Source organism: Phyllobates terribilis, unplaced genomic scaffold (genome assembly GCF_046119375.1).
Source record: "Phyllobates terribilis strain yellow unplaced genomic scaffold, ASM4611937v1 Scaffold_3__8_contigs__length_932513732, whole genome shotgun sequence".
Taxonomy (NCBI): domain Eukaryota; kingdom Metazoa; phylum Chordata; class Amphibia; order Anura; family Dendrobatidae; genus Phyllobates; species Phyllobates terribilis.
Window position 1 is genome coordinate 782,887,673 of NW_027362763.1, and position 26,468 is coordinate 782,914,140.

At 41.7% G+C, this 26,468-nt stretch overlaps 1 protein-coding gene across 2 annotated transcripts in view; it reads left to right on the plus strand.

The window, feature by feature from the left end:
- Nucleotides 1-26,468, plus strand: part of USP34 (ubiquitin specific peptidase 34) — a 143,233-nt gene that overhangs the window by 85,478 nt on the left and 31,287 nt on the right. For both annotated transcript variants that reach the window (XM_073672310.1, XM_073672311.1), the window contains 19 exons: nucleotides 911-1,111; nucleotides 3,052-3,134; nucleotides 3,310-3,350; nucleotides 3,888-4,012; nucleotides 8,889-9,041; nucleotides 9,753-9,857; nucleotides 11,606-11,661; nucleotides 11,996-12,116; nucleotides 12,215-12,398; nucleotides 16,050-16,213; nucleotides 17,537-17,602; nucleotides 17,860-18,006; nucleotides 18,102-18,158; nucleotides 18,945-19,022; nucleotides 20,061-20,155; nucleotides 20,810-20,982; nucleotides 21,098-21,251; nucleotides 21,680-21,758; nucleotides 22,923-22,976. In XM_073672310.1, coding sequence (XP_073528411.1) covers nucleotides 911-1,111; nucleotides 3,052-3,134; nucleotides 3,310-3,350; nucleotides 3,888-4,012; nucleotides 8,889-9,041; nucleotides 9,753-9,857; nucleotides 11,606-11,661; nucleotides 11,996-12,116; nucleotides 12,215-12,398; nucleotides 16,050-16,213; nucleotides 17,537-17,602; nucleotides 17,860-18,006; nucleotides 18,102-18,158; nucleotides 18,945-19,022; nucleotides 20,061-20,155; nucleotides 20,810-20,982; nucleotides 21,098-21,251; nucleotides 21,680-21,758; nucleotides 22,923-22,976 — 2,136 coding nt within the window. The remainder of the gene's footprint in view (nucleotides 1-910; nucleotides 1,112-3,051; nucleotides 3,135-3,309; nucleotides 3,351-3,887; nucleotides 4,013-8,888; nucleotides 9,042-9,752; nucleotides 9,858-11,605; nucleotides 11,662-11,995; nucleotides 12,117-12,214; nucleotides 12,399-16,049; nucleotides 16,214-17,536; nucleotides 17,603-17,859; nucleotides 18,007-18,101; nucleotides 18,159-18,944; nucleotides 19,023-20,060; nucleotides 20,156-20,809; nucleotides 20,983-21,097; nucleotides 21,252-21,679; nucleotides 21,759-22,922; nucleotides 22,977-26,468) is intronic.

Genomic DNA, 26,468 nt, shown 5'->3' on the forward strand with positions numbered 1-26,468 from the left:
ATACGGAGAGGATTTCCTGGCCGACATCTATGACTGACTGGTTTGATACTTTATAGGCTTTTTCTACGGTCATATGTTGCCTTTTTTATGTGCACACAGTGGCAGGACAGTCTTTTTACCTCTTGTCAAGTTAATGGTAGTTTATGGCTACATTCAGCTTCTGTGCCTGGTGCATATGCTGCACACATTCACCGACAGATGTAACCAGATTGTCTAATGTACTCATTCATAATTATCAGGTAAAGTTTCATTATTGTACATGCTGAGAATTTACGGGCTTGTGGACCTTTCCCATCCCATATGTCCGGCCAAATTAGAGACTTATCCTGATGTAGGAAGTTGATTGATTGGGTTGTATAATAAAAAGGTTAAATCCATTTTTACATTTTCAGGTGGTATTCGTGCTAAAACAATGAAAATGATGTGATAATGTCCCATAAAGGTACCGTCACACTTAGCGACGCTATAGCGATCCCGATAACGATACGACCTGGCAGGGATCGTTGCTGCGTCGCTATGTGGTCGCTGGTGAGATGTCAAACAGTCAGTTCTTCCTGTCACATAGCAGCTACTCTGACGATTCAGACCTCGATGAGGGACGACTTCTCAGTTCTGAGTTGCCAACGAGGTCGTTGCTAAGGTGTCAAACACACCGATGCATGCTACCCAGCGCGACCTCAACGATCAAAAAATGGTCCAGGCCATTTCGACCTGATCAGCGATCTCACAGCAGGGGCCTGGTCGCTGCTACATGTCAAACGTAGCGAGATCGCTGCTGAGGTCGCTGTTGCGTCACAAAACTTGTGACTCTGCAGCGATCTTGCTTAGTGTGACGGGGGCTTTAGTGATGCATATGATCATTGTCCGGCTCATGTGTCACTTACCATTTTTTCCGTCTGTGTTTCTGCAGTGGCAGCTGGACTGTTTAGCGTGTTTGCTGAAGTTGATATGTCAGTTTGCTGTAGACCCCACAGATCTGGATCTGGCATATCATGATGTATTTGCTTGGTCAGGGATTGCAGAGAGCCACAGGAAAAGAGCGTGGCCTGGCAAATCGAGGAAATCAACTGCAGATCATTCAAAGGGCCTTCATATTCCACGGTTAACAGAGGTATATATGAGTATGCATGATGTCATTGTGTGTATAATCCATGACTTCATCCATTTACATTGAATGTAACCTGTCAGCTAATTCATGCTGCCCAAATTACAGAAAAGAGCATGTGATTACATTCCATTTCTTAGATATGTGCCAATCACTCAATTATTATTAAAACCATGTATCTGCCTTGGCAAATCTCTTTTTCCATGTAACTGACTGCACACTGATCAGTATATTCTCCCAGAAAGGCCGTTGTCCAGTTTAGGGGGATCTTTCATATTTGTTTTGGCTCCTATGGACTTTATTGGGAGCTGTATGGATTTCTGTATGCAGTGATCGCCATCTAGTGGTCACATTAGGCAGCTAGCTTTATTTCTGACAGTAAAGAAATGCAGATTATTTTGTGCTCTATATCAGAAAATCAATTCCTCCAATGATAAAATTTGAGATAGATTTACATCAATGGTCATGTGGGGCCTTTTGATGCGGGCTCACATCTTTAATCAGCCATCATGTGCCTTTAACAGGCTCTGGTGCCTTGGAGCCCTGCCTACGACTGTTAATCAGTAAAATTAACAGGCACCTTCCGGAAGCGCATCATTCATCCCGCCCATCTGCACCTGTAACTTGATCGCAGTGCGCCAATTGATTTATGACAGCCGGGGGTCTGGTGATGACCCCAATGCCTTTCATTACGATCCCCCTGTGAATGCCGGCTCATGATTTCTGCTACATATAGCAGTGCCAATGCACAAGCAGTCGGACTATCACAGCTTCAAGTCCCCTAAGAGGACTGTTCAATACAGTAAAAAAATTAAAGAAAAAAGCTGTAAAAAATCTGAAAAAAAATCACAAGTTCAGATCACCCCCCCCTTTTGCCCCGTTAAATAGAAGAACTAAAAATAAAAAATACACATTCGGCTTCACTTCGTTTAGAAATGTCCGATCTATTAAAATATAAATTAATTTAATCCGATCAGTAAACGGCGTAATGGGAAAAAAAATCAAAACACCAGAATTACTTTTTTTTGGTCGCAGCAACATTGCAATGAACTGTAGCGATCAAAATATTGTTTCTACCCTCAATGGTATCAATAAAAATGTTAGCTCAGGGCACAAAAAACAAGACCTCACACTGCCCCATATCCCGAAAAATGAAAATGTTGCTTTTCTCAGAAAATGGCAAGAAAAGCAAAATTTTTGTTTTCCTTACAAATTTTATGAATTTTTTTTTCACCACTTAAACTAGTTTACACTTTTATTTTTTTTTTATGTGTGTACTTGTACTGACCTGGAGAATCATATTTCCAGGTCCGTTTCAGTTTTACCATATAGTGCAAAAAAACCATGAAAATTCGCAAGGTCATAAAAGGGTTAATTTGAACTTAGATTTACTGCAAATGGGTCCAAATCATCAATTCAATCCCTCTGCTGGCAGTAGTTATTACAACTGATTTTTCTACCATCAGCAGACTCAGGAGTTTAAACATTGTCCTGCACACGTTAAATCAGAAGATTCAGACAAAATGAATATACTGTACGGGGGGCGGGCAGCCTCGGTGGCTGTACAGGGGCGAAACGCAAACCATATTTGGATCAGAATACTTGGCCTCACCGGCAGGTCGCCTAAGCCGAGCAAAGTGCCTTATAGGCAGCATGTATGAGGCAGCGAGCTCAGGACAGGAGACCCTCACCTGTTTCACCTCCACCTCTTTTGGGTGGGCAACTGGCATCAGATGGTCAGTAACCTGTTTATAGCAAGTTTACGATCAATATAGTTTTCTTTAATTGAGCATTTGCTTATCCTGATTACTCAATTAAAGAAAATAAAGGGATATTTAATCCCCACATATGAGAGAATTCATCTTTTTTATATTGTGGTTTATTTGTTCAGCCTCCACTTACACAATTCTTCTATCTTGGTTTCTTCTCCCTTTGTCTCCCCAAAGGTTTTTCTAGTTCTTGTCCAAGGAACGTGTTTGATTCAGCGCTTAATGTCTGTGGCTTATACCTATGATAATTTAGCCCAACGGTAAGTGCAGTAACGCTATAGAGTACAAGTCCTCTTTTTCTCTGAAGAGGCAATTTGCACACTGATAAATATAAATGTTTATGTATGTGTATATATGTATATAATCATATTCAAATAACTGCAGTGCTTGTTTCCAGTGTTTTTCTTTCACTACATACGGGACGTTTTCTTGCAGGGTATTGAAGGCACAGTCTGACCATCGTTCAAGGCATGAAGGTAAGGAGTCCATTATTGATGTTCTCGGTCAGTGAGATACATTTAGTTGCACTGGTTTTCTGAGACTTTAATATTCATGGCCAAGTCTTAGGATGTCATCAATATTTGATCTTTGAGGATAAACTTTCAGGACCTTCACTGATCACCAGAATGAAGTTTTCACTGTGTGACGTCCCAGCATAGATTACACTGGCACAGCTCAATTCAAGTGAAGCACTGGGCCCTCAATATTTCACTCTTGGAATACGCCATTGATATTACTGTCCTATTTGCAAGGATGTTTGTTCCCCTGATAGCAGCCATATACATTCTGGTCTTTGGATTCTTTTATAATTTTTGAGACCCCCATAACAAACTCCTCTATAGTGCTGTACACTTTGTGCTAGTTGAGTTAGGTGTTTTCTGCTCTCTTTACTGGATGTATGTGCCAGTTGTCTCTGTCTTACAATCAAGGGCCAGTTTATATCCAACCATGAGATTTCAGACCAGGCGTTGTCATGTGCTATTAACCCTACTCATGCATTTTACTCCTAACAGTTACACATTACTCGATGTGGCTTCTTGTCAGCTGGGCTCATTGCTGTTCTGCGGTGAAGTCCAGCCTAGCAGACAGTGACAATTTACAAGATTGGCTTAAAAAATTAACTCTTCTTATTCCTGAGGTAAGATGTTATCACGCAAAGTTTACAGATTGCCCACCCACCAAGCACAAACAGGATAGTACAACTTGGGTGTCCCAACTCCACTCTATATACATTTCTTATTGCCATGTCCCCACTCTTGGATTTAAAGTGAACCTGTCATTTGAAAAATACACTATTAACCTCTTACTTACCGGGGACGTATTAGTACGCATATTTGCGTACTGCCCGTTCAGTGAGGGCTGCTGCGCTGAGCCCTCACTGAACGGAGCACATGTCAGCTGATTATTACAGCTGACATGTGCCCGCAACAGCCGCGGGTGGAATCGCGATCCACCCGCAGCTGTTAACATGTTAAATGCCGCTGTCAATCTCCGACAGCAGCATTTAACGCGCGCTTCCGGGTAGCGCGTCATAAGCCCCGGCGACCCCGTCACGTGATCGCGGGTCGCCGATGGGTGGGCATGACAACCCAGGGTCTGCAGCAGACGCCTGTGGTTGTCATGATCTTGTCGCTATGAGCGCCACCTAGTGGTCGGCGCTCATAGCACAGGACCATTTCTGCTGCATGCAGGGGACCTGCTCGTCCCCTGTATTTAGCAGAGGCGATCGGATAGTTGCTGCTTCTAGTCTCCTATGAAGACTATAGAAGCATGCAAAAAGTAAAAAAAAAAGTTTTTAAAAATATAAAAAAAAATAAATAAATATAAAAGTTTAAATCACCCCCCTTTCGCCCCATTCAAAATAAAATATATATATAAAAAAAACCCACATACACATATTTGGTATCGCCGCGTTCAGAATCGCCCGATCTATCAATATAAAAAAAGAATTAATCCGATCGGTAAACGGCGTAACAAGAAAAAAATTCTAAACGGCAGAATTACGTTTTTTTTGGTCGCCCCAAAATTGCAATAAAATGCAATAACGGGCGATCAAAACATCGGATCTACCCCAAATGTTAGCAATAAAAACGTCAGCCCGGTGCACAAAAAATAAGCAATCAACCAGCCCCAGATCACGAAAAATGGAGACGCTACGGGTCTTAGAAAATGGCGCTTTTTTTTTACCAAATTTTGGAATTTTTTTTCATCACTTAAATATAAAAGAACCTATACATGTTTGGTGTCTATTAACTCGCAATGACCTGTAGAATGAGAAGGGCAGGTCAGTTTTAGCATTCAGTGAACGTGGTAAAAAAATAAAAAACAACTGTGGTATTGCACTTTTTTTTGCAATTTTACCGCACTTGGAATTTTTTTCCCGTTTTCCCGTACATGATATGGTAAAACTAGTAATGGCGTTGAAAAGTACAACTCGTCCCGCAAAAAATAAGCCCTCACATGGCCATATTGACCAAAAAATAAAAACGCTATGGCTCTGGGAACAAGGGGAGCAAAAACGAAAAATGCAAAAATGAAAAATGCTCCGGGGCTTAAGGGGTTAACCTGCAGATATGGGGTTATTCTGTTTATTCTGAAGATTAACCCCTTTACCCCCGAGGGTGGTTTGCACGTTAATGACCAGGCCAATTTTTACAATTCTGACCACTGTCACTTTATGAGGTAATTACTCTGGAACGCTTCAACTGATCCCCATGATTCTGAGATTGTTTTTTCGTGACATATTGTACTTCATGATTGTGGTAAAATTTCTTCGATATCACTTGCGTTTATTTGTGAAAAAAATGGAAATTTGGCGAAAATTTAGAAAATTTAGCAATTTTCAAAATTTGAATTTTTATGCCTTTAAATCAGAGAGATATATCACACAAAAGAGTTAATAAATAACATTTCCCACATGTCTACTTTACATCAGCACAATTTTGGAACCAAAATTTTTTTTTGTTAGGGAGCTATAAGGGTTAAAAGTTGACCAGCGATTTTTCATTTTTCCAACAAAATTTACAAAACCATTTTTTTTAGGGACCACATCACATTTGAAGACACTTTGAGAGGTCTTTATGACAGAAAATACCCAAAAGTGACACCATTCTAAAAACTGCACCCCTCAAGGTGCTCAAAACCACATTCAAGAACTTTATTAACCCTTCAGGTGCTTCACAGGAATTTTTGGAATGTGGAAGAAAAAAATGAACATTTAACTTTTTTCACAAAAATGTTACTTTGGACCCAATTTTTTTTATTTTCGCAGGGGTAACAGGAAAAAATGGACCACAAAATTTGTTGTGCCATTCCCCCTGGGCACGCAGATACTCCATATGTGGGGAAAAACCACTGTTTGGGCGCACGGCAGGGCTCGGAAGGGAAGGAGCGCAATTTGACTTTTTGATTGTAAAATTTGCTTGAATAATTAGCGGACGCCATGTTGCGTTTGGAGAGCCCCTGATGTGCCTAAACAGTGGAAACCCCCCACAAGTGACCCCATTTTGGAAACTAGACCCCCCAAGGCACCTATCTAGATGCATAGTGAGAACTTGGAACCCCCAGGTGCTTCACAAATTGATTCGTAAAAATGGAAAAGTATTTTTTTTCCACTTTTTCATTTTTACGAATCAATTTGTGAAGCACCTAAGGGTTCCAAGTGCTCACTATGCATCTAGATTGGTGCCTTGGGGGGTCTAGTTTCCAAAATGGGGTCACTTGTGGGGGAGCTCCACTGTTTAGGCACATCAGGGGCTCTCCAAACGCGACATGGTGTCCGCTAACAAATTGAATGGAAAATCAGCTCAAATTGTTACTTTTTTTTTACTTTGTCCCACTATGGGACTTTCACTTTTTTTATTTTGATCGCCTGCATGGCACAGGAATGCAGCACCATCCCTGTGCTATGCAGGCAGTCAGCGCTGGACAGGGAGAAGATAGTTTGGAGATGCACTGCGCATGTCCAAACAATCTTCCTGCTGTCTGGTGACCCAGATGTTGTCATGACGACATCGGGTCGTCATGGCAACACCCGGGAAGCCACGGCAGACAGCGCTGGAGGCCGAAAGAGGAGGTGAGTATACCGATAACCTCCCCTTGCCACCGCAATGCTGTGATCGACTTCGATCACAGCATTGCGGTGGTTAATCTGCTGGGAGCGGTGCGGGACCGCTCCCTGCACATAGTATCGGGTGTCAGCTGTGACAATCAGCTGACACCCGGCGGCGATCGCGCCCGCACAGCCTGTGTGCGCGCGCGATCGCGATGACGTACTAATACGGGTCTGGCTTTTAAAGCCCAGGGCGCACAGACGCGTATTAGTACGTCATGGGCTTTAAAGGGGTTAATAGCGTTCTGACCTTGCTCGGCACCAGTACTTAAAACCCCCTGACGGGAAGAAAATAACTTTATTCTTCATGGTAACGTTCGGGTTTCAGTCACGGGGGTGGCGCCGGTGTGGGTTAAGTCACCGCGCTAAGTATAGAGAACGGCGGCTGTAACCGCACCCCCGCACTGACTGACAGCAGCTCAGCGTTAGGGATGGCTGTTTGTACAGCGGGTGCGGTTATAACCGCTGCTCTCTATACACACAGAGCAGTGACTGAACCCTGAACGCTACTGGGAGTCCAAGTGCTGACACCGGGCAGGGTTAGAACATGATTAACCTGCAGGTTAATAGTGTTTTTTTCACCTGATAGGTTCTCTTTAAAGGGGTTGTCCACTACTTTATATGATCCCCCCCAATGTATTACCCCAGGGCCCATAAGTGTTTCTCTAAATAGCTTGTGGTGCCTTTTCTGCCTGTGAGCGACGCTATCACTGGCCGCTCACAGGCATCACGTGACCCCCAGCTGCAGCCGGCTCTGACATCCGCTGATGCACCTCAAGTTGCGGCTGCAGCAGGGGGTGACTCACTTCTGCGCTCCCCGCGGTGGATGCTGGGCTGTAGGCGGGGCTACCCCACGCGTCACACCCATCATCCACCGCGCGCTCTCCCTCTCCTCCTTCATTGCTAAAGCGCGCGGTGGATGTTGTGTGTGACGCATGGGGTAACCCTGCCTACAGCCCAGCATCCACCGCGGGGACCGCGTCACTGATGTCACGCCTCACTTGACATGATATCAGTGACTGGTCACGTGATACCTCTGAGCGGCCAGTGCTAGCGCCGCTCAGAGGCAGAAAAGGCACCTCAAGGTACTTACAAAAAACACTTCTGGGCCCTGGGGGGATACATTGGGGGCTTCATATAAAGTAGTGGACAACTTCTTTAAGGCTCTCATTCATTGTTCCCCTGCTTTTACGCTTCAATGGCCAGTAGTGTCCTCCTCTGATATAACCAGCTACATGTAAGCTCCAGATGATGCTCTGTATAGTAATTCATGTTGCATTTTAGAACATTTGCAATATCAACAGATTATGCAAGAATTGTTTTATAGATGGGGTTCCCAATACTGGGAAACAAGTACCCATCCCATACAGTCTATGGGACTTTATACTGTTACCTCAACATGGGGTGGAGTGGGGTGGGGGGCGCGCAATGGGATACATAAACCAGTAGTCCTCTGCAAGCAAAGTAGTTGCATCCTCTTTTTACTAGTACTTCAGTATATACTGATGTACAAGTGAAAACATATGTGAATTTAAGTAAACTACAGTCTACTAGGGTATGTATTTACCATTTTTAAGAGGCCTGCAATACCCATTTTTGTCTGGGCCTCTCATGTAGATTTCCACTATTATTTTAACCACTTTCTGTCTGTGTTCACGAGCCCCTGCCCCTAATGCTTATCTGTCCAATTTTTCGGTCCATTTCGATAAGTGGCACAAAACAGCAATAAGTTGATCCAAATTTTGATAAAAGCCTTGATAACTTTTGTCCTTAGTGTTTTCTTATTTTATTGCTTGACGTACATCTTACCATTGTTAGTAACTAGTAATCAAAGACTTTGGAATTCTTAATTTAAAACCTTAAACATTTTGTTCCTCATTTTTAATTTGTTTAATATTCTTAGACTGCGGTCCGTCACGAATCATGCAATGGTCTGTACAAACTGTCCCTTTCTGGTTTGGATGGTGGTGACTCAATAAATAGATCATTTTTGCTTCTGGCTGCATCGACATTGTTAAAATTTCTTCCTGATGCTCAAGCACTAAAGCCTATTCGGGTAAGTCATGCAAAAAAGCATAAATGAATATTACTCTATATGTGGTTCACTTCACCGGCTGGATAAATAATCATTGATTCAATTTTTTTCCCTCACTATAACTTCTCTATCATAAATCAGTAGTGCAAGCGAATATAGAAGTACATTTTCAATATATCTTATTAGGAAATATTAGCTTCTGCATCACCTTCCATTCCCCTCTGCAGGATTTCTGTAAATGTTCAGAAACCAGAATCTTATGGAAAACAATAAAGTGACAGGGAGGAGGGAGATGCAGCTTCAGTTTTACATAAGGAATGTTGTCTTCTGATTGGCCCAAGGCACACAGCGGTGACATCACAGCGGGAAGCTGTGTTCCCCAGAGCAGAAATTGCTGCTGTTGCCACCTCTCTGCTCTGGCTCATAATCATGAATACTTACATTTAAAATAGATTGTCGTCCTGTCGAGAAGGACAGAAAATATCTGAAATCTGGCGAATAGACCTCGCACATCTGACTGCTCTTCATCCTTTTACAGCTGCCCAGGATGTATTCTTTATCCCAGTAGATACGCATTACTCTATTGTAATACAGTGTTACACTAGATTGCTGATAAGGAAACATTAAGCTTTTAGCAGAATGATTTCAGTGGGGGACACAGAAGCCATGGGTGCATTTGCTGCTGCCAGTAGCTGACTCTAAGAGGTTTTTTTTCCTTATTAATATTTATAGGTTGAAGACTATGAGGAGGAAACCATTCTACGACCTGGATGTAAAGAATATTTTTGGTTACTGTGTAAACTGATTGATAACATCCACGTCAAAGATGCCAGCCAGGTATTTATTATCTGCTCTGCCCTTATTTTATGTTATAAATGTGTTTGTTTTTTTTTGTTTTTTTCTGCTTTAGTATAGTTTGAAAAATGGCTGCAAACAGGCCTCTGTCTACAAAAGTGATCGTAGTCAATCATCAGATTGTACCAATTCAGCTGGGACTCTGGTAGAATTCATTAATAGGGGTTGCAAAAAATGTCATGGCGCTTCTTGACGCTATAAACCTAATACAAGATATAGTGAAGATGTACATACATTAATGGGGGGTGTGCTCATTTGGGATGATGCAATTATAAGCACAACCTTGGTAAAGACTTGTAGTATGGTCTGTGATCCTTTTCCTGAGTGATGGTGGACAAACAGCAAGGCAGGGTACACCACAGTATAGAAAAAAATGTAGGCTATGGGCACAGCTGATAATGACCCTCCAAAAGAACAGAAGATGTAATCAGGGTTCCGTTATTGGTAAGGAGACGCCCTTTGATACCAAATTGGTATCTTCACCAGGCCGGGTACCCATGACCAAACTAAGCGCTACCTAGTGTGGAGCAGCCATCACCTTGCTGCTCCTCCTGCCCTGCATGGCTTTGTTGGAGTAAGTTACAGGAGATGATGCAACAAGATCCATGTTTTTTTCTGTATGAAGGAATGTGCCTATTAGTAAAGATGGGATCATGTTGTCACCATTATCTGCAAGTATTGTCCATGAACATCTTCAGCAAAAAGTATTTGGGGTAGTGCCATGCTGAGTTACGCCTTGGCTCACAAGTTCGAGAAAGGATGAAATGGATATTGAAAATGTACATCAATTGACATGTGGGTTTCAAAATCTGCACTTTACATATGGAATAAATCTCTTCTACTTAGCTCGTGGTAGGGTTACTCTGCTGATTTTCTGTAGCCAATCTGCTAGTTACTCATAGCCTTTTTTTCTCATGACAGGTTCCTTTTAAAGGTATTAACCTGCTGATAAATGGTTAAATCTGCAGGTTAATAGCTTTCTGAAGCCGTGCGGCTGCCACACTGAAGGCTCGCATACTCGGAGGAAACAAACTTTATTCATCCTGGCAGCCTCGAGCTTTCAGTCATAGGTATGCGGCTTCAGTCACCGCTCAGTACATGGTGAGCAGCATCTGAACTCACACCACCGGCACTGACTGACAGCCGGCTCTGTACTGATGCACTGCTGAGCTGATGGTCAGTCAGTGCTGGGGCGCGGTTACAGCCACCCCACTCACTATGTACTGATCGGTGACTGAAGCCACACCGGCTGTGCCTCTTTTACTGGAAGCCCTAGGCTGCCGAGAGGAATAAAGTGAAAAAGACTGTCGGCACAGAATAACGTTCAAACCAAGTACAGACTCTCGGTGCTATACACCTTACCACCTGCTTGTTTTCCATCTCTCCACCCTTCTGTGGCTCTATGAAGCCAGAGCTGTCAATCAAAGAAGAGGGGGTGGAGATGGAGGGAAAAACACGCAGATGGGAAGGTGTATATAAATGATTGGCCCCGCCATGAAGCACCGAGCAGCAGGACTTAGTTTGAACAGTCATTCTTTGCTGACAGTCCCTTTTAATTTCCTCTGGGCTTTCAGTGCGGTGGCTGGCCGCTTCAGAACGCTATTAACCTACACATCAAACCTATGTCTGCAGGTTAACAGCATTATTTCACATGACCGATTCTCTTTAAATGTGTACATGAATGGACTGGGGTAATGATTTTTAAAACCTTTTTCCCATTTTTAATCTAGACAACATTGCTTGATTTGGATGCACTAGCTCGACATTTGGCCGACTGCATTCGCAGGTATGTCTGTTTTTTGTCATTACTTCTTGTCTTCAATTGGTACTTTAAATACAGCAAATAAAGCTGAGATGTTGTATACGTTATGCAATACATATACTTCTGCATCCATAAATCATCTTTTAAGGTGTCTGCTTGCAGTTTTTGGCAGCTTCACTTCCAGAAGGTGAAACTTTGCAGAAACTCCATAAAACTGTGTATCTGTAAACAAAGGTTACCATTCAGTGATTACAAGCAGAGTCCTGGAAAACAGCAAGAATACACTATCTGTATTGCTTTGCATTGCCCAGCTGTAAGTGCTATTACACAAACATTTATATGTTATTGCTCCTAATAGCAGGGAAATCCTGGATTACCAGGATGGCAATGTAGAAGACGATGGTATGACGGGACTCCTGAGGTTGGCAACCAGCGTCATCAAACATAAACCACCTTTCAAATTTTCCAGAGAAGGCCAGGTGGGGATCATCATTATTACTGCCAATTATAAAAACAAAAGTCCAACTTTGGTACAGTTTTGGTTTCTTTTCTATATTTTTTTTTATATATATTTCAGGAGTTCCTCAGAGACGTCTTTAACCTCCTGTTCATGTTACCAAGTTTGAAGGACAGGTTGCAACCCAAATGTAAATCCCATTCTTCCCGGGCAGCAGCGTATGACCTCTTGGTGGAAATGGTGAAAGGCTCGGTGGAGAACTACAGGCTGTTACACAATTGGGTGATGGCGCAGCACATGCAGTGTAAGGGCCGGAGCATTTCCAACGCTTACTGTCTATCCTGTTTAGCTGGGTTACCCTTTCATGACCCAGGGTTTTCTCCCCTCTGTAAACAAAATTAAGGCGAGATTCACTCCTGTGTAACACAAACCATGTTCTGGTAGCAATACTCAGCCCAACCTGCGGTTTCCCGGACCGTAGTTCACGGTCTCATAGGCATTTAATATGAGGCCCTCCATTTGGGCTGAATATTGCGAGCTGAGCACAGTCTGTATTTCAGGGATCGTGAATTCAGCCTTAATCTTCTTTATGGAAGCATTTTTATTTCAACTGTGTGACTGTCATGTCTGACATGTGATGGCTTAATTTTAACCCCTTCATGCCATGGCCAATTTCCATTTTTTTCCCCTTCTCTTCCTCCCAGAGCCATAACGCTTTTATTTTTCTGTCCACGTAGACATATAAAGTCGTTTATTTTGCGGGATTAGTTGTACTTTTGAATGACACCATTCATTTTACCACCTAGTGTACTGGAAAATAAGAAAAAAAATTCCAAGTGGGGAGAAATTCTGAAAATAAAATGCAATTCTGACACTTGTTTTTTGTGAAATGTTTTTACAGTGTTCATCTTGTGGTAAAAATGACCTTGCAATATGATTCTCCTCATCAATACGATTACGGCTATATCAAACATGTCCATTTTTTTTTGTGGTGAAAAAAAATATATCAGAAGTTGGCAAAATAAACATTTTTTGGGTTGTCGCCATTTTCTGAGACCCGTAACATTTTCATTTTTCTGCCGATGGAGTTGTGCGATGGCTTATTTTTTGCGCGGGGAGACAGTGTTTATTAATACTATTTTTGGATAGATGTGAGTTTCTGATCATTTTTTACAGCATTTTTTTGTGGAATTGTGACCAAAAAACCCCCATAATTTTGGCGTTCTTGAATTTTTTTCATTTGTGCGGTTTACCGATCTGGTTACTGTAATTGTTTATATTTTGATCAGATTTTTCTCAACTCGGTGATAAGTCTGCGGAGTATTATTTTTATATTTTATTTTCGATGGGAGAAAATGCGGGTAATTTGCACTTTAATGTTTTCTTCTACATATTTTCATATTTTTTAAAACCTTTTTTTTCACAGTACTTGTTAGCCCCCTTAGGGGACTTGAAGATGCGATAGTCCGATTGCTTGTGCTATATACAGCAATGCCACAGCGTTGCTGTATATAGCAGAAATCAGTCTTTTTGAAACCTGGCCACAGGCAGGGTTTCAAAGGAGCTCCATAATGACAGGCACGGGGGTTATCAGCTGACCCCCTGCTTTCATGACAACCCATCGGTGACCCGTGGTGAGCTCACTGGCACGCCAAAGGGCGGAGAGAATGACTTGCATGCTTACCGGTACGTGTTAAATGCTGCTGCAGAGATTGACAGCAGCATTTAACAGGCTAATCATCGCGGGTTATGGAGTCAGTAAGCCAAACCTCCGACTCCTCAATTTCCATGACACAGACTCCCTCATACATGGCTCATGTTTAAGTGATCAATTTACTGTAGCACAGATTCATCTCAGCTAAAAGTCTAGACCCTTAGATCAGGAATAGGACAGACATTTATAGGACATTTCATAACTTTCCCAAATTCTTGTGAAAAAATATTCCCCATAAACTGCATTGAACTACTGTACCCAATTTATTATATATTTTAGGAGTCTGAGTTGGTCCATTTTATAGACTCCGACTTCACGGCCCTGATAACCATTGCGGGCGGAGCACAGCCATCACCTGGGTATGGGGTGGGGATGCTGCGTGAGCCCTCTCCATATATCCTTTTCCGTCTTGTGACATAAATGTACGCCGGATGTCATGAAGGGGTTAAAGCAGAAGGTTTTTTTTTTTTTGCATCGATGACTTCCTTTACTTACTGAAAGGACAATGGTGGTTAATCAACAATTAGAATTAGTAGATGCGGGCAGATAGTGAGCATATACATGCAAATGTCTGCATTCACATTGTATTAGTTAACAAACGGAGATTCAGTATGTTTGGAAACTTCAAGAGAATTTTCCGTTGTAGCCCATCACTTCATGTGAGAAAGGAGCCAACTACAGTAAACTGTAAGCCCATAAGAGGTCAGAGCGACTCGCCCACCCTGGCACTGAAAATTGACTTGTCACTTAGTCATCCTAAGTTTCCCCCACGATTTGGCTCCTCTGCTGAGACCGGTGGTTTGGTGCATTGGTAATTCTAAACCATGCCTCCATAGGAAAGGAAGGGGGGTGCCATTGGTCACTTACCACTACGCTCCCCATGCCGTTGTGGCAGCCACCTTGGATGCAGCTGGGCTGGAGTCTTTTACTCAATTTAGGGGGCTGCAGGAGGCAAACACAGCTCAGTTGGGTGACTGTACATTTGCTATGAGAGTTGCTCAATCCACATTGCAAACTTGAATTAACAAAGTTTACAAACGTTCTGCTGTTTGTAATAACCCAATCAAGTAAGAACAATTTATGTAGCGCAACACGACTAATATAACAAGTGGATTGTCCAAAATTCATTACAAAATGTTACTTTTAATGATTACTGCTTGACCAGCATCTTTAGTTCTTAGAACGCCTTTTAGTCTTACGACTGCTGCAAATGTGCTATAGCCGGACACCAGCTTCTTCCTGAGCCCATTCCTCATGGGCAAAGACTTACAGATCGCTAATAGTCTTGCTTTTATGCAACTGCATATGATTTTCTATGGGGTTTGTATTTTTAACCCTTTAATTTAAAAACATATCAATAAAATACTGTTTTGATAGGAAAAAACTGGAGCTGGATACTTAAAAAATATCACCTAACTACCGCCACGCTCAGCTGTGGGCGTGACAGGGCCACCGCTGTGGGCGTTCTTTTCAGCGTATTCTTGCTGTAGATAAATCGCTGAGACATAGGCCTGAAAATTTGCAGATTTTCTCCACACAACAGAATCCTATAACTTTGTGGCTTATTTCTATGATTTTGATCATATTGGAGCCGACTTTTCTTGCACTTTTGGGTCAGCAATGCCAATACTTGAATAGAAATTCTGGCATTAAGACCTTCAGCTTTCAGTATGCACATTATGGTGCAAACTGAAGCCTCAGCGCCTGCTGTCACCACATGTATCTGTAGGTCTTTTGTAGTCACTGGGAGGGTTTGTGACAACCTGCCTCCTCAGGAATCGGATGGCTATCAGTGTTATAAGGTGTTGTGAGCTATTTAAATTGTTCTTTGGTTTATTGCAACCAGCAGAAAGTTTGTGAATTTTGCTAATAAAACTAATTTGCAGTTGAAGTTGAATAATTTTAATTGTAACTATACTTTTCAATGCAAGGGTGGAAACTTTAAATGAGGTATGGGGTGGTGCCTATTGATTTGTCTCTGTAACACATGAACAGTGCCCTCTGCAGCAATAAACAGGCTTTATAACCTTTCTTGTCAGGTAATCTTAAAATGGATTATGACTGAGGGATGGATATTGACCTAAAATGCCCAAATAGGGTATTTGCTGTCTAGCGATGTTTTATTTTGCTTGCTTTGGTTGGATTGGTTTACATTCTGTTCTTGAAATATCATCTCTATACGATTCCTGGCATACATTTGGGCCTTTATCTTAATGTTGTACCATCTATTTTGGAACACAGCTTCCCACGCACCTTACAAATGGGACTACTGGCCACATGATGATGTCCGGGCTGAATGCAGGTTTGTTGGACTCACAAATCTCGGAGCGACCTGTTATTTGGCATCTACCATTCAGCAACTCTACATGATACCTGAGGCAAGACAAGCCATCTTTACCGCTAAGGTATTTTATGGGATTGTACACAAGGACCATATGTAGCAAAAACAAATAGAAAGTTTATAAATTACAACAATACAAAAAATCCTGTATTAAAAACTGTTATAAGTGGGAAACCACAAGATGGCACCACAATCCTACATATAGTATGTAGCAGGAGGCAGGTCAAAATACATATGTATATCTGTTACACGTGAAACAAATCAGTGTTCCTTGATGGTAATATGCAATTAAGTAAGTTATATCAAGAACATACAAGGTAAAGGTAGCTTTAAATCAACAGGAACAAGTGAACTAAAGGGACAAAATAAAAACAAGAATGAAATATATGCAATGAGGCACATTACCTTTTATGGATTGTGGTGCCAAGCCCCGACGCGCGTTTCGCTGTATTGCCTTCTTTTGGGGGTATCTTATGGTATGCCTTATATTCTTATACTGTTAATCCAAAATAGCAGGAGACTTCTGCATACAGCCAGCTTTAATAAAGCAGACATGTCTTCCTCAATCCAAGTAGCTAAGCCTAGAAATGAAGGACTAAATTAAACTAAAAATATAGCTGTCCTCACTATTAGTCTTCTGCGTTTTCTGCTTGATCCTGAAACAACCATGTAGAAATCCTGCAGAGAACACAGGTTATTCTCCTGGTGATCTGCTCCCACTTCAGCTGTTGGCGAACTGAAGTCACTTCCCCTTAGCCAAAAGGATGAGACTTTGCAGTCTTCTGTCCTACTGCAGACAGGGCACAGCGGAGAGGTTTCTGCTGCAGGCAGTTGTCTTATAGCCTCACACAGAACAGTAAGGAGGCGGGGAGAGATGGCTGATCATCTGATGCACGGATTTCACTCTATATATTATCATTATATATTTTTCAGTTTTAATTGTATTATAAGACCATATAGGATTGGAAAAAAGAAATTTATTTTTTTTTCTATAGATTATTCCCTATCAATAGGTAAAGGGCGTCTCGCTAATCACTGGGGTCCAACCACTGAGACCACCAGCTATTTCAATAACTTGTCTCTACAGAGTCTTATTCGATTAAAAGCGTAGATTGATTATACACACCTCCGCTTTTAGGGACTGCCGGAGATGGTTGATACTCATTCTAGACTTCTACTCCAATCAGGCCCTGCAGTACAGTTTTCAGGATCGGTGGGGGTCCCAGTGGATCATTAAGTTATCCCCATTATTTTTATGGTTTTTTTTTAGAAATATTTTACTAAGTGGTGCTTATTAATAAAAGGTAAAATGGATGGCAATCTAAACAATTTTCTTTCTAGAAAACTATAAATTATTAAATTGTTTTTTTCTCTTGTTACTTTATAGTATTCAGATGATATTAAACATAAGACTACCTTACTGGAATTACAGAAAATGTTTACTTATTTAATGGTAAGTGGAGTATTAGTTTAAGCAGTTTAATTTTTTTGACAAGTTTTCTTTATGTTGCGTTTCCTGAAACAGGAATTTAGGGTCTAAAAAAGTCAGAAGTGGCCAGTGTGAAAATTGCAAGATTTCTATCTTTTTATTTTTCATATAGATTGAGATGTTAAACATTTTTTTTACGCTATTTGTTTTTAGACTGCCATCTTTTGATTGTCTGCTGTGTCGTACAGGCTGAATTTTGACAATGGTTGCATTTATTACAGGAGAGTGAATGTAAAGCTTATAATCCCAGACCCTTCTGTAAGACTTACACCATGGACAAACAGCCATTAAACACCGGAGAACAGAAAGACATGACAGAGTTCTTTACTGACCTCATTACAAAGATTGAAGAAATGTCTCCTGAGTTGGTGAGTTTTGTTTTAACTATTATTTCCAGTATATAAAAAAAATTTTTGTTAACTTTTTTTTCTTTTTTTTTTTGTTTTCCCCACACAATCAACAGAAAAACACGGTCAAAAGTTTATTTGGAGGCGTAATTACTAATAATGTTGTGTCTTTGGTAAGTAGTCTTGTTCTGTGTTAGATATGTAAAATTTCCTTGAAAGAATGATGCCTCAAGAAAAATATACAATATGTGAATATGATGCCGCTAAAATGTTATGGTTTACTGAGGCTGCAAAAGTTGGTGGACATTAGTCTATTATGTCCAGGAACTGTAACAATTTTCATACTCTAACTTGTTATCCATAGAGAGACTGAGACCCCTCCCCTCAGGCCCTTCTTGTGGAGTGGCGGAGGCCCTCCCCTCAGGCCCTTCTTGTGGCGAGGCGGAGGCCCTCCCCTCAGGCCCTTCTTGTGGCGAGGCGGAGGCCCTCCCCTCAGGCCCTTCTTGTGGCGAGGCGGAGGCCCTCCCCTCAGGCCCTTCTTGTGGAGAGGCGGAGGCCCTCCCCTCAGGCCCCTCATCCCCCACTCCCTGTTCTTGTGGAGGGGCAGAGGACCCCTGCCTGCCCCCACCCTTTTGGGTTTTTCCTTCCATGTCCTGTTACCCATCTCTCCTGCTAAGCTTTGATTACACTTGACACAGACAGCAAGTTACAGACTGGGACCTATTGGCATCCTCCCACCTGACTCTGGGTGCTTGCGGGGAGAAACAGTTGCCTGAAGTATTAGCATGATGCCAGGACAGCTTTATGTATGTGTTCTTTACTAGTCAATAGAGCCCATGTATGAGATTCACCAGGCTTTGTAAGGATGCAATATAAGGCACAGCAAAATTGATTTAGCTTATAGCTGGTTTGCATGTAGTGTTCCTCCATGTAATGATTGATATCACCTCTCACTCCAGGATTGTGAACACGTTAGTCAAACAGCTGAAGAATTCTACACGGTCCGATGTCAGGTGGCGGATATGAAGAACATCTATGTGAGTAGCCGTGCGCTCCACATATCCCATTCTTCTCTTCACAGTATACGTTATGGTTATTCAGGCATAATTAGAAGGCTAAAATACAGCTGCCATATTCTTCAATGTAACATGCTACGTTGTAAGAGCGGGTAGAGCTTAGCAGTCTCTCCCGCATACAGTGTCCCCTAGAATTTTATCTCCCTTTCTTCAGTACGTTATATGGTAAAATGAATGGTGTTTTTTAAAGCTACTGCATAGAACAAGCTCCAATATGGCTAAGCCGGCGGAGAAATAATAAAAAGTTATGGCTCTTGAAAGATAGGCAGGTCTTGAAAGGGTTAAAGCTCTAAGAAAATATCAGGTATGTCCGTAATGGGCATTGTATATTAAAGGGTCGGCCCATTATTCAGACAACCTCTACGCACTTGCTATATATCCCCATGTAAAATAAAAACCGACTGCACACTCTCCTCTGTAGGCACCAGGGCTCACATGACATTGTCACAGGAGCCCTGCAGCCATTCAGTGGCCGCTAATGTTCCACTTAACTCTTTCTCCAAACAAAACTGACATCCAGAGGAAATCGGGTCTGTTGTGGCATTCTTACTGCCTCCAGATGTCAGTTTTCCAAAGGCCGTGTCTAGTGACATAATATACAACAGACTCTTATATGTAAATAAGGCTCCTATATTGAATAACCATAAAATGCACTACTTTCTAAATAGGCATTTATCTTCATAGGACGACCTATAGTTTGTTTTGCTTGTGGCTTTGTTGCATTTATTTGTGCCAAATTTATCTTTATAACTTTTCTGCCAAGAGTTGCTTCATTCATAAATCTGGATAAGAGGGTGTTTTGAACTATTTGTATGATGTTGACTTCTCACTAGGAAATGCGCAGAGTATTTTATAAGTAGTATAACTTTTAATCGATGAATATAGGCAGATCTTGTTGCATTTTGTCTATCAGTACAACCACCCATCCACCCAGCATATATAGATCTATTTATACAACACTGGTTTAGTCAATACATATTATGTCTGTCCTTTTCCCAGGAATCCTTGGATGAAGTTACTATCAAGGACACTTTGGAAGGTGACAACATGTACACATGTTCTCAGTGTGGAAAGAAGGTGCGAGCAGAGAAAAGGTTAGTCCGTCCATTGTGCCTAGTATGGGACTCCAGCAAGAAAACAAAGTGTATCTTGGTAATGAAAGCATCCACAATAATCCTCTACTAATAACTTGGAGCATCTGCCACAATTGTACACATTCTACATGAGCATCTCCTTAAAGAAGAGCAGCTTTTGCTCCTGCTGGATAATGTGTTTATAGAGGACCTGTCAGCAGGACATCTGCCCCCTAACTGAAGAAATTACTGTAAAGTCCCTTAAATGATTATTACATTCAAACCTTGCTTGTATTATTTCATTTGGGCATTTTTGAGAAATCCATTTTTGATATTTTAATTTCAAGTGCACCGGTGTAGTCACTGCACTTCCAGCTTTGCTATGCGCTCTCCCTTTTTCTCGCCCATCGCGGACCTTCGGTCTTTCACAGGTAATTTTTCTCTCTTCTTGGTGACGGATCCTCTTTTTAAACTTGCCTTTTGTCTACGGTCTTCAGTGTACCCCGCTCCCTGACCGAGATTTTTGCTCATGTGAACACAGTAATTTGACACTTGTCTTGTCCATTTTGCTGTTCACATCTCCCATCCTGTGCATTGGTTTTAAGTTCTTCTCTTCATATGTATCTTTTTAATAATTTCTGTACCATATGACTTATTGTGTGTGCTTTATTTCAGAGCTTGTTTTAAGAAGCTGCCTCGGATATTAAGCTTTAACACAATGCGGTACACATTTAACATGGTGACCATGATGAAGGAAAAGGTCAATACACATTTTTCTTTCCCTCTGCAACTTGATATGACGCCCTACACAGAGGATTTTTTAATGGGAAAAAATGATCGAATAGAAGGTAACTTATAAAAAAAAAAAAAAGATCTTTGTGTATTAAGTGATGAAAATAAAAAAAAAGTCTTATTTCTATACATACGGTATACAACATTGTTTTAATATTTTTAACATTTTAGGTTTAAAAGAAGATGGCGAAGAACTGAAGAAAACTGAGAGCTATGAGTACGATTTAATTGGGGTCACTGTTCATACTGGTACGGCTGATGGCGGTCATTACTACAGCTTCATTAGAGACATTGTCAACCCACATGCTTACAAAAATAACAAGTGGTAAGTTGTCGGACTTCTCTAGCACAGACCCTATTCGCATTAATTCTATTAGGGCGCATAATAAAACCAAGCGGTGACCAATGCGATGCAAATCAGAGAGCAATCATTAAAAGCAAGCAATAACTTTCAGTAATATTGAAATATTATATCTAGGGGAATGTTCATGTCCTGTGGATTGTTTTTGCATGGATGTAAGCACCAGTCATGTACATTATGCTGTGAAACCATCAAAATGCCCAGATATATTTCACAACATTGCTGCTCATGTCATACTTTTGGCAAATAAGCTAAATTCCACCTATGACAACCCCTCTTTGTTAGGCTGCACTGATAGCATTTTCTATTTTTCTGATATCTCTTTATAAGACCTGTGTCTTGAGTAGACAATCATCGATAGTACTCTAAAGTCTTATTTTCCTTTTTCTTAGGTATCTCTTTAACGATGCTGAAGTGAAGCCCTTTGATTCGGCTCAGCTTGCGTCAGAATGTTTTGGTGGGGAAATGACAGTAAGTTCATGTCACAGTTCAACAAGCACAACGTTGCGAATGATGTGCAGACTATCTTCCCTTATAACAGCAAAACTCTCAATATCATTCTCTGTGAAGCTCGGCATTGAAATTAATTTGGGTGGGATCATTAAATGAGTGACATTAACAAGGAAAGGGCTGTGCTGTGACATACTATAATTTTTAAGTACGTGAGTACTTAAAATATCTGTGCTGTAGTATAGGATAAGTAGTTCTCTTCAACATACAAAATGTTTGCATGGAAAACAAACCAAAACAAAAGTAAGGGACAATTATCTTTTATGCTTGTTCAACGTTTTTTTTTCAGGACTTGATTACCAATACCGAGCATAAGTCATTAAAATCAGATTAGTAACGGTCAGCTGAATATCAGAACTTGCACAACTCCATACTTTGTGTAGTGATCATGAATATTGCTGCAGTTCTCCCGTATTCTTAGAAATAAAAGGGAGCTGCAGTTTTGGTATCCTTGTTATCCTGTCAACCACCTAATCTGTGGCACAGTTGGACCCTCCCCAATGAGAAAAACTAGGTTAAAAAAGGAGATAAACTGCATAGATATACAGCTGGCAAGTGTAAGTAGATTAAATATGTCTCACATGAAGAGTTCTAAAGTTAATATACATAAAAATTCTGTCGGTCCATATGGAGAAAGTATGCTTTCATATCTGAAATTCCTTCTTAAATACGAAATCAAATAATAGTACAATGTCTCCTCCTAGTGGAATCATATGGGAATGAAACCCATATGATACCACTAGGTGGAGACATTGTACTACTATTTGATTTCTCATCATTATTAAAATCACAGAATGCCCTGCCTTAATGTTGATATTTAAAGAAAAAAATCTACTAGGTACAGAGATCTGTTTAATAAAAAACAGTGCAGGCACTGACAAAAGTCTGGACTTGTATTCACTCTATAATCTGATTTATGTTGAATATTGATGGTTGGGTGATGTACTGTGGTTTAGGCAGCTGCTGCTCTTCTTTTATTGACTGACATTTAGATAGTTATTTTAAGTCTAACGAGATACACTTTTATAAGTATTGGTCTACGTAGGCATCTTCTGTTAAACATAATAGCAAATGCAGCTGTGAAATAGTTATGTCTTGTGTTTTTTCCCTTAATTTTTTTTATAGACCAAGACCTATGACTCTGTAACAGATAAATTTATGGACTTCTCTTTTGAAAAGGTATGTAAAGAGCCATCCATGTACTTTCTGGTTATTTACATGTGGATAAATGCATGTTTTTCATCTGGAATTGCAAGTGACAAGTCCACAGCGTTTTATAGCAGCTGCAGATGTGAACAAATGTCATCCGCCTGCTGGGAAGGGGGGAGAAAGTGTGGATATTTACATGGTGCAGGTTTTCAATACGCAGCAGGTCAATTGTTTTTGTGAAGGTTTTTACTGACTGTCTCATTTACAATTCATAGTGTAAAATACGCAGCAAGAAAAAATAAAAGTTTTGACATGTATTCACTATACGTTTGGCCAAAAAAATCCACCGTATACCTACCCATTGTGTGGAAGTGAAATGACACTAAAAGAAATTCCTAAAGAAAGACTTAAAGGGAATCTGTCAGCAGGCTTTTGCTATTTAATCTGAAGACATGCTGTCTTCATGCTGTAGGGGTTAATACACAGATTTCAGCAAAGTCTCTTATCAAGCTCCAGGTTTTGTTTGCTTGCAGTGATTGTTTTAGCACCAGGAGCTTATTATTGCTGTGAACCCTGGTCCCACACGCCCCCTTCTGTGATAGGCAGCTCACTGTCTATGGACATTGTATATACAGACCCTGGTGTGGGCGGGGTTAGCTGTGGTGTGGGTGGGGTTAACTTTCTCAGCTCTGCTTAATGCTAAATCTAAAAGCTCTGACTGAGATCTGCTGCACCCAGCAATCTAAGTGATGCATCGTTGGATTCAGTTTCTCTTTGCCTACAGCAAGCTGCTCTTAGATGGTGTAGCAAAAACCTGCCGACCGATTCCCTTTAAGGCAAAACTAATACATTGAGGCTGACCTACTAAAACGTCCTGACTTTAGGCAGCGCAAATAGACTAGACAGTTATAAAATGTTCTGAATTTATTAAAAAAGCTTGTGGTATTTGATAAATTTGTCATCTTTACACAGTCTTGTCTAAGCCTTGTACAATCTAGGGCCTCTTTCTCATGTCCGTATTTCCAGTACGTGTGGCATCCGTTTTTTTCACGGATACCATACATACCCATTATAACCATCTCCTGCGATACACATGTGTTTTTATATGTGCACACTACACGGAAACATGTCCATTTTGTTCCGGTAGCACGAATGACAAGGGTCATTACAAGTCTATAGTCCCAGGGAATGGCTGGGAAACGGGGAGGACATGATCTTCCTGCTTCTCACCAAATGTTGAGGGAGAACAGCGTGACTCATCCAACTGTTAATCCCCCGTTCTCCAAGATCAAAAAGTGGACCAGAGCAGCCCAGTTCTCTTACCAGCCATGGGGGATACCTACCATCTTCTGCCAAGTCCCCTCACTATTCCAGCATACTCTCCTGACTAAGAGACAGTCTCTGAAGGGGATTGCTCTGCTGGTACACTGAGAGAGCAGAAGCAGAGGATAAAGATGAGGTGAGGAAACAGGATTAGGTGCCATGTGACTCTCCCTCCTTTCCCTCCACCTCACTAGAGCTCCTTCATGTTCTCTCTCTGCTATGGTATCTTCTGTCCCAGAGAGGGTCTCACTCTTCCACTTCAGAGATCCTATCCCATCATCAGGCACATCAGGGGCCCAGGTCTTCTGTTCGTATTTTAAATTCCCTTTAGGCTGTGTTCACACGATGCGTATTTCATGCGTTTCCGCGGCGTTTTTGCAGTTGCGTAAACGCCGCGGAAACGCATGAAAAACGCATGGTAGAAGGGAAGCAATGTTCCCCAATGGACATCCGCATGTGCTGTGCCCATGATGCGGATTTTTCCGCAGCGTTAACGCTGCGGTCAAAAATCCGCAGCATGTCAATTAATTTTGCGGAAACGCGGCGATTTCGCCGCCATTGACTTGCATTAGAACGCGCCAATTCCGCAAGACAGCATTTGTACTTGCGTAATTGGTGCGTTCTAATGTGCGGATGGTACCCGGGTGTGGAGGAGAGGAGAGTCTCATCCACACCCAGGTACCATTAAAAAACCTGTAAAAGAAGAATAAAATAAAAAATAAATGTATTCTTACCTTCTGTCGGCCCGCGCTGCGCTCCCGCTTGGTTCCCGGCACTTGCAGTAAGTTGTAGGACCTGCGGTGACGTCAGAGTCATGTGACGGGTCACGTGACGCTGACGTCGGCAGGTCTTTCAATTCAAAGTTGCCGGCGAGGGAGAACAGATTGAGCAGGACAGCGCGGGCCATCAGAGGTAAGTATATACACTCTCTCGGTTCACACTGTATAAATCCATGCTGTTTGCATGGATTTATATAGTGTGACCTAGTTGTCAAGCACTTTCCAAGTGATGCTAACATCGCCTGGAAAGCGCTTGACAACCCGCATGCGGAAACGCATGTGAATCTGCATGTGGATCCGCATGTATTCTGCAGGAAAAACGCATGCACAATCTGCATGCGTTTTTTCTGCCAGGGAGATGCAGAAATGATGCAGAAATTTTCTGCTTCATTTCTGCATCGTGTGCACATAGCCTTACACATTCTGTAATGTGGCACTGATAGGAGCTTCTGCTGGTCATTCTGCATGAGTATTACTTGTTCATCTCTCCATCCCGCATTTTTCACCAATGGCAGGATGGGTTCGCCCTTCAGGTTTCATTGTGGACTTTTTCTTAAACGGATATTGCCACACACACTGGTGTGGTGGATGGAGCGCCCTCCTTAGATGCCTGCACAAGTGCGGCTTATGGTGCTACACCTATACATTACATTTGTCAGGGTGTACTTCACTTGTGGCTCAAAACCTTACTAAATTGAGAATAAATCTTATTACAGCCTCATTCATTTAATATAGTAGATGGCGTTCCTTAACTGCGCCCACTTCCGCCACTGCTCACACGCTGTGTACTCCGCACTCTCCTCTTGCGGTCGAGTTGGGATTTGGGGTCCCTACCACATCCTTCTATACCGGTGCTTCTTTCTGTCCGATAATGATCCACTCCCATCTTCACATTCAGGACTTTGTTGGTTAAAAACCACTGCCTCAGAACAGCTGGCAGCACACGTAGGACGGTCTGGTGTGTTTTCCTCTTTCAATACATTGAACCAAGCTGTCAGCAAAACATGCAGATATGGGTCCATGTGTCCAGCGCTGCCACACTGCTCAAGCCGTTTCTATATAGTTTAACCAACACACTGCTGCTCAGTTAATCACATTATCACCACAAGATGGTGTAACTGTCACCCACAGTACCCCAATTAATCCTTAGGTGGAGTAATGCAATTTTGCAGACTACAATCTTCTACTAAGTGGTGAGTGTGACATTGGTACACCCCCATTGCCCTATCCTCATAGATGGAGTGATTGTATTATGGTAGGTCCCCCCTTTCCTGCTTGACTGTGTTTCTAACTCTCCTACTCAAGCACCCACATAATCTGCTTGTAGGCAGAGTAATCGAGGTATACATGCCACCTGTTCCTGCTAGATGGTGTAGCTAATACTGTTGAGCAGGCATCTAAATTACCCGCTTCTATTCAG